The following is a 7,985-nucleotide window of genomic DNA, read 5'->3' as shown; positions in this document are numbered from 1 at the left end:
GACATGTGGCTGCTTGGACACGTGGTCGGGACAGATGTGGGCAGAGTGAGGGGGAGAGAGAGAGAGGGGCGGGACCGAGGGATGTGAACAGAGATGCACGGGAAAGCAGGACAGAAAGAGCAGAGCTGGTGCAAGCCACCGCCTCCTCCCAGGGCGCAGTCTGCTGGTTTCTTGCGTGCTCTCCTTTCCTCCCCTCCCCTCCCCTCCCCTCCCCGCCTCACCCCCTCTCAGTGGAAGAGTCTGGAAGATCAAGTGCGAGGGAGGGCCTTTGCGCTCAAGTGTGGGAACTGGAGGCTGCTGGGAGAAGTGTCTGTGTTACTTTGTTCCTAGATAAAAACCATCTGGCATTGGGTGAGCTGCCTGGAAGTGTCCCTGATCCCTACTGTTGCTTATGCTCATAGACGAGGCCCTGCACGCCTGCAGGCCCCGTGTGCAGAAGCACAGTACACACCTGACCGCGTGCACTCTACCGGGTGCTGACCCAGCGCCTGCTCGGCCCTGGCCACTGTCCGGCCTTTCAGCCGTGGTGCCTGCCCTCCTTTGTGCCCCTGGCTGCTCCCATGTGGCTGCCCGGTGATCAGGAGCCCTGTGCCCTCCCCCGCCAGGCCTGACAGGCATCTGGCCCCCTTCCCACCTCACCCCTGCACACCTCTGACCCTTGGGGGGACGGGACCCTGGATGAGTGGGCAGTTGTGTGTGGCTCCTCATTGCCCCTCTACCTCCATCCAGAGGAGGCCAGCAGCTGGCTCCTTGGCACTGCCAGCCTCCTGCCTGCCTGGCAGAGCTTCCACCGGAAGCACCCTGTTCGCCAGTTCTCAGCAATGCCGTCCCCCACCCTGGGAATGGGGGGAAACCAGGCGTGTTGGGAGTGTCCTGCCGGTGAGCGAGGCTGCGTGGAGCTGCTCTGCCTCGGCCACTTCTCGGCCCACGGCCCTGAGGCAGAGCAGGTGGGGCGTGACTGGCCACGTGCTCCTGTCTCGGAGACCGTGTGTCGGAGCCAGAAGAGAGGCGTGTGCTGGTGTCAGGAGACCTGGGTTCTGTGATGGTGTGACCTGGGTCAGGCCATTTCCTGTCTCTGGGGTTCCGGCCTCTCCCGTACACCGAGGGGCTGGGCAGGATGACCTGAGAGGGCCGTTCAGGACCCTCGGAACCTGAGGTTTGTGGCTGGACTGTGGTACCTGAGGACGCTGACCCCCTCGCTCTCTGTGCACCATCTGAGCTCTGCAGGAGAGTCAGACCTTGAGGGAGAGCAGTCCCCGTGCCCCCTCTAGGGAGGGCCTCCTTCCGCCTCAGTCACGGTGGGCACGGCCGGGGAGGGGACTGGCAAGGGACGCACCCTCGCAAAGGGAGGGTGGTGTTTCTGCGACACCCAGGGCACAGGTGTGAGAGTCACTTTTCCCAGGTGCTGTGGGCCCCTCAGACCTTGTACTGATGGTGGAGACAGGGCTGAGCCGTTGGGAACAGCCTCAGGGTCGGGAGGAGTGGGATGGGCCTCACCCCTCAATGCCATGGGCCTCACCCCGACTGCTCCTGGGCTGACCCTAAGTGGGCCAGGTCTTAAGCTGTCTGTGGTGAAGACATAGGGATACTGGCCTCCAAGGAGAGGCTCTAGAGGTCAGAGGACCATAGCAATGAAAGGCTGGTGCCCAGTGCCCCACAGCCCCGTGATGAGGCGGGGAGCCCCGGGATCACGGGTCTGAGGGTGGGCCTCACTGAAATCCCCGTCTCTCCCTCTCTCCTCCTGCTTCGTTTCCCACGGCCTGCTGCTGCGTCCCGATCCCCAGGAGGTGGAGGTGAGTACTGCCTGGGCCCAGTTGCGTATGACCACTCTGTAGCCACACGCTCCACTGCCCCCTCCTCTCTTTGCACCCTCACCCTGACTTCCCTGTAGCATTCAGTGTGGGATTTTCCGGGGGGAGCGGGGAGAGATGGGGACAGGATGGGGGTGGAAAGGGAGCTTATGGGAGAAGCTGGAAGGGATTCTGGACATGGGTTTAGGGGAATAGAGGTTTGGGGGAGGCCGCTGGCAGGGCCTGGATGGACAGGGGTCAACAGAGCAGCCACCAAGATGGTGAAAAATTTACATGTGCAAGCAGCGTCCCAGCCCTGTCCTCCCTGGGCCTGGAGTTGAACCTCCACTCTGAGATGTGAGTCTTAGCCCTTCCCTTGTGCTCCCCCTCTGTCCTTTCCTAGGATGATTACATCAAGAGCTGGGAGGACAGTCAGCAAGGAGATGAAGGTAACATGCCCCTGCCAGGCCGGGGAAGGTGACTGACACCCAGGAAGCCTTGAGGCCAGAGGGCAAGTCCTGACTCTAGGCAGCCAAGGAGCTGAGGGGCTCTGGTTATCAAGAGCTGCTGGAGGCAGGGACTTGGGGGCTCAGAAGCAAGGCTGGGGGCTCCCGGGATCTCTGGCACTGACTCCCAGCTGACCTGAGTTCCGACCGTGTGCCTACAGCCCTGGACACCACCAAGGACCCCTGCCAGAAGGTGAAGTGCAGCCGTCACAAGGTGTGCATCGCCCAGGGTTTCCAGCGGGCCATGTGCATCAGCCGCAAGAAGCTGGAGCACAGGTGAGCCGCCTGGGGAGGCGGAGCCCTGGAGAGGGCTTGCTTCAAGAGCGAGGGCTTGACTCACCCTCTCCCGTGTATTAGTTACCTATTGCCGGGAAACAACGACCTCAAAACATAGTGTCTTAAAATAACAAGTGTTAGCTCACATTTCATGAGGGTCAGGATCTGGTTCTGTCAGATGGTTCTGGCTCAAGGTCTCTCACGAGGTTACAGCCAAGATGGTGGCAGGGCTGTATCATCCGAAGGCTGGACTGGGGCTGGAGGATTCACCCCCAAGCTCCCGGCACAACTGTTGGCCTGAGGCCTTTGTGTCCGTAGGGATTCTTGAATGGCCTCACACCATGGCATCTGGCTTCCCCTAAGGCTGGACACCTGGGGGAGAGAGTGAGCAAGGAGGAAGCCACATCGTTTATGACCCAGTCTCCGAAATCACGCTTTACTTCTGCCACTTCCATTTGTTAGGAGCGAGTCAGAAGTACTGCCACTCTCCAGAGGTAGAGAATTCAGCTCCATCTTTTAGAGAATTTGTGGACAGGTTGAAGGCCACCACACCGAGAGATCGGTCACCAGACCTGCGAACCCTGGGAAAGTCCTGGCCCCTCTCTGGGCCTGGGCGTCCGTATCTGTGAGACGAATAGGTTGGTCCGGATCCCTGGAGGTTCCTTCCAGCTCTGACTTACAATGACTTCATAAGAAGGTTAAGGTTGTAGCTTCTGAGGCTCGAGGCGGGGAGGGGCATTAGAGGCCTTAACTGTAGCCCAAGGACAAGGCCCTTCCTGGTGCCAAGACGCCTAGTGAAGGTCCCAGTTCCCTCCCCTTTTTTTCTTAATCATAGACTCAGAGACCAGAGACTTGGGGTTAGCTTTAGCTGCCCGCAGGGGCCCGGCAGGCAGTGTAATCTGTGAAGAGAGCCCAGTGACGGCCACTCCAGCGAGCCCAGGCCCTGTGGAAGGGGCGTGGCTGACTAGGGCTGTGGGAACTTTGGACCAGGACTGTCACACTTTGCAGAATGCCCAGTGGTGAAAGGCCAGGGATGCAGCCTTTTATGTGAACTCTTCTATTTTGTATATAATTCAATTGAAAACACAAACTCTGATGGCCGAATAAAATGAGTCTGCAAGGCAGATATGGCCTGCGGCCCATCAGTGTGCAACCTCTGATTTGGTCTGACCCCTTAAGCGAAGTGTGACCCCCTTTTACGTCTTACAGCAGGGCCTGGAATTGCTGCCCCAAGGCCCTGCTGACTCAGTAGCCCCAGCAAAGGGGAGGGGAGTCTGTGCCATGTGAGCGGGAGGGTCTGGCTGGAGGTGACGGGGTGGGTGGCGCGGGCAGGGGCACGGCTGCGTCTACTCTGGATTGCCGGGACCAGCTTCTTGTTGGGACCCGTCTCCTGCGCCCTCTCTCTCCCTGGCCCTCTCTCATTTTCACCTCTGTCCCGTGCCCTCCCCACCCCTCTCCCCCTGTAGGATCAAGCAGCCTGCCCTGAAGCTCCACACCAACAAAGATCCCGCCTGCAAGCCCTGCCACATGGCCCAGCTGGCTTCCGTCTGCGGCTCCGACGGCCACACTTACAGCTCCGTGGTGAGGAACCCTCGCCCCACGGGGATGGGGGGGTGCACTTGAGGCCAAAGGGAACAGAGGACGGAACAGCCATCGGGGCCTCCTGGGGACTCCCAGAGCTGATGGGGGTCCTGCATTCAACGGAGCCAATCAGAGCAGGAGCACCTGAGCCCTGGGCTGGGGCTACCGAGGGTCTGCATCAGACCCCGCCCCAGGTCTCAGGCAGGTGCAGGCAGGGGGCGGGGCTTAGAAGAGGCAGGTGGGCAGGCGACAGGAGTTAGAGCAGTGGTTCTCAACCTTCCTAATGCTGCGACCCTTTAATACAGTTCCTCGTGTTGTGGTGACCCCCAACCATAAAATTATTTTCGTTGCTACTTCATAACTGTAATGTTGCTCCTGTTATGGATCGTCATGTAAATATCTGATAGGCAGGATGTATTTTCATTGTTACAAATTGAACATAATTAAAGCATAGTGATTAATCACAAAAGCAATATGTAATTATATGTGTGTTTTCCGATGGTCTTAGGTGACCCCTGTGAAAGGGTCGTTCAACCCCCAAAGGGGTCGCGACCCACAGGTTGAGAACCGCTGAGTTAGAGTAAAGGAGGGAAGGGCCTCCTGACAGTCCCAAGGGCTGTGGGAGGAAGGAGCTCTGTGGTCCAGGGACGGGGAGACGGATGAGCTCTCCACCAGCAGGTTCCACGTGGAGGGGATGGGGCTCACCAGCGAGCCTGGGCATCCTGGGGCAGAGGAATTACCCTTCCAGGAGGTAACAATGTGGGAAGGAATTCCCACCTTATGGGATTTCTGTGAGGATTAAATGATACAATATCTGTGAAAGCATTTTATAAACGTTAAAAGGCCATGGAAGTACGGTGCTAACTGTGAGTGCTTCTGGCAGCCACGAGCAGTTGGGGGTTTGGAGGACGCTGACGGTTGGCTTGGGCTGGGATCTAGGGCTTCAGACCCCTTTGGGGGAATGTGCAGGTTTAAGAACCGGTCCGCCCTCCCTGGGGTGAGGGGTGAAGTAGGGTGGGGATGAAGTCGCCCTTTAAGGGAGGGAGGGGAGAGAATAAAGCTGGAAGCTGAGGCCAGGAGCTGCACCGAGGAGGCAGGGGGAGACCAAGGAGACAGGGGCGGACAGGGCGCTGGAGTCGGAGAGGGCTATGGTCTGAGGGCCAGGGTGCTGCCTGTGAGAGGGAGAGGCACCGGGAGGTCTGGCTTCCATCCCAGCCCTGCGCCTCCCTGAGCTCCCATGTTCTCTGCTGAGCACGAGAAACACAATTCTCTCCCAGAGCTGAGGGGACCACGTGAGATAACGCTGGAGACAGCGCTCCGCCCGCCTCGTTACGCAGACACCACAGGGGAAAGCTTTAAGGGCAAGGAGTGGGCGCGTCCCTCAGCAGCTGGCGTTGGCTAACAGCTGCAGCCCAGTGGTTTCAGTGAAAGCGCAAGAATTAGCAGATGTTCAATAGCTGCAGCTGTTTGTTGTCAAGAGAGCTGAGCAAAGCCCATGGAGGTGGCCGTGGGAAGGCCACTGAGGGACGGGCCAACAGCCAGTGACCCAGGGACCAAGGGACTGGGGTGAGCAGGGGGAGAGGCCGTGAGAGCAAAGAGAGGGTGAGCAATAGCTAAACAGGGCAGGTGGGTGGCTGGGGGTGAGAGGATGAGGACATGGGTGTCCTGGGAAAGAGAAAGGTGCAGAGAGGGCAGTCTGGTGCAGAGTGGGGTTCTTGGGCGCCTTCCATTGCTAAGCCCCTTCCTGGGCCTGCTGCCCCTGCACTGTGCGCCCATGGCCACCAGAGGGACCACGTGGGCTGTTCATGGGTGCTGTCCTCCCGTCAGCCATGGGGAAGGCAGATGTGGCTGCCAAGTAGATGCCCCCAGCTGCAGGGCACCCTGGGGTGAGGCCCCATCGCCCACTGACCTTCGGCCTTGTGCAGTGTAAGCTGGAGCAGCAGGCCTGCCTGAGCAGCAAGCAGCTGGCCGTGAGATGTGAGGGCCCCTGCCCCTGCCCCACGGAGCAGGCCACCGGCTCCACCACAGATGGCAAAGCAGGTAATGCGGAGTGCGGGGCCACAGCCAGGGTGGGCGGGCCGGGTCTCCCCGCCAGGGCTCCGGGGTGGTTTGCAGAGCAGCAGGGGGAAGTGGCACAAGCAAGGACAGGCCTGGGGGTGGGCTGGCTGGTTAACAGAGCAGGAGGGCTTGGGCCTCAGCCACAGGGAGCCTGTGCTGTGTGTTTAGTGCTGGGGAGTGAGGGGCAGGAAGAAGGTGGGAGGGCGGGGAGGGAGCCTCCAATTTCTAGCTCCCTTTCTACAGCATCCCTGACAGCTGCCCGCCTCCTGGCCTGTAGGGCAGCATCTCAAGCTAAGATCATGCTTCACTCACCTCCCCGCCGCCCCCACTCTGTCCTGCAGAGACCTGCACGGGTCAGGACCTGGCCGACCTGGGGGATCGACTGCGGGACTGGTTCCAGCTCCTCCATGAGAACTCCAAGCAGAATGGCTCAGCCAGCAGCGGAGGCGGCCTGGCCAGTGGTACAGGAGCCCGTTGCTCTGCCTGGGAGAAGGGTGGGAGGTGGGGAGACAGGTGTGCCCTGGGGCCAGCCCGCCTTGTGCTCCCTCCTGCTAGACTCTGAGCCCCTAAAAGAGCCTAAACCTCAGAACAGGGGCAGCAGATTCAGGTTAGCTAATAGGAAGAACGTCTTTTTTTTTTTTTTTAAAGTTTTTTTATTGATTTCAGAGAGGAAGGGAGAGGGAGAGAGAGAAATGTCAATGATGAGAGAGAATCATTGATCGGCTGCCTCCTGCGCACCCCCCACTGGGGATTGAGCTGACAACCCAGGCATGTCCGCTGACCGGGAATTGAACCGTGACCTCCTGGTTCATAGGTCGATGCTCAACTACGTAGCAACACTGGCTGGGCAGAAAGAACTTCTTCAAATGGGTAGGGAGAGCTCTGGCTGGTGTTGCTAAGTGGTTAGAGCACTGGCCTGGGCACTGAAGAGTTGTGGGTTTGATTCCTGGTTAAGGGCATGTACCTGGATTGCAGGTTAGATGCCCGGCCTGTATGGGGCATGTACAGGAGGCATCCACTCAATGTGTCCCTCTCACAGCGATGTCCCCCCTCTCCCTCTTCCCTTCCACTCTCTCTAAAAATCAGTGGAAAAAATATCCTTGGGTGAGGATTAACAACAACAACAAAAATTGGTAGGGAGAGCTGAAATGTAGCCAAGAGCAGGTAAGGAATTATTTTCTCTGAAGGGCTTTCAAACAGGGTTTTGATGGTTTCGGTGCAGTTCTAGGTGGAGGCAGAGGGATGGATCTGGCCTGAACAGAGGGCTGGGGCTGGGAGAGGTGGAGGGATGGAGGGATGGACGGATGATGGATGGACGGATGAGCGGAGCTCTTTACCTTGAGCATGGTGGAACCTTGGTCTTCTCCCCAGGCCTGGACAAGGTCCTGGGCGCCAGCTGCAAGGACTCCATCGGCTGGATGTTCTCCAAGCTGGACACCAGTGCCGACCTCTTCCTGGACCAGACGGAGCTGGCCGCCATCAACCTGGACAAGTACGAGGTCTGCATCCGCCCTTTCTTCAACTCCTGCGACACCTACAAGGACGGCCGTGTCTCCACCGCCGAGTGGTGCCTCTGCTTCTGGAGGGAAAGTGAGTGTGGCCCTGGCTGGGCCCGGCCCCAAGCCCCCGCTCAGCCCCCGCCCCAGGCTGTCTGTGGGGTCAAAGGGGCTCTGTCCTGGTCAGCCCGCCCGCCCCGGGACTCTCTCAGTGAGGCCAGCACGTAAACTCCCTTCTTGGCAGGCTGCTAGGTGAGTCCTGACGCTTATGCAGTTCG

General features: G+C 59.3%; 1 protein-coding gene across 1 annotated transcript in view; it reads left to right on the top strand.

Annotated features, from left to right (window-relative positions):
* Positions 1-1,703: 1,703 nt before the first annotated feature.
* Positions 1,704-7,985, top strand: part of SPOCK2 (sparc/osteonectin, cwcv and kazal-like domains proteoglycan (testican) 2) — a gene marked incomplete at its 5' end in the record, with an annotated part of 9,901 nt that continues 3,619 nt past the window's right edge. Inside the window, 7 exons of the mRNA XM_015562109.1 lie at positions 1,704-1,793; positions 2,194-2,239; positions 2,458-2,572; positions 4,039-4,153; positions 6,079-6,193; positions 6,553-6,672; positions 7,583-7,801. Coding sequence (XP_015417595.1) covers positions 1,704-1,793; positions 2,194-2,239; positions 2,458-2,572; positions 4,039-4,153; positions 6,079-6,193; positions 6,553-6,672; positions 7,583-7,801 — 820 coding nt within the window. The remainder of the gene's footprint in view (positions 1,794-2,193; positions 2,240-2,457; positions 2,573-4,038; positions 4,154-6,078; positions 6,194-6,552; positions 6,673-7,582; positions 7,802-7,985) is intronic.

The sequence above is a fragment of the Myotis davidii genome, unplaced genomic scaffold (genome assembly GCF_000327345.1).
Source record: "Myotis davidii unplaced genomic scaffold, ASM32734v1 scaffold134, whole genome shotgun sequence".
NCBI lineage: Eukaryota > Metazoa > Chordata > Mammalia > Chiroptera > Vespertilionidae > Myotis > Myotis davidii.
Note: the sequence above shows the minus strand (reverse complement) of the source record. Positions and strands in the feature narration are given on the sequence as shown.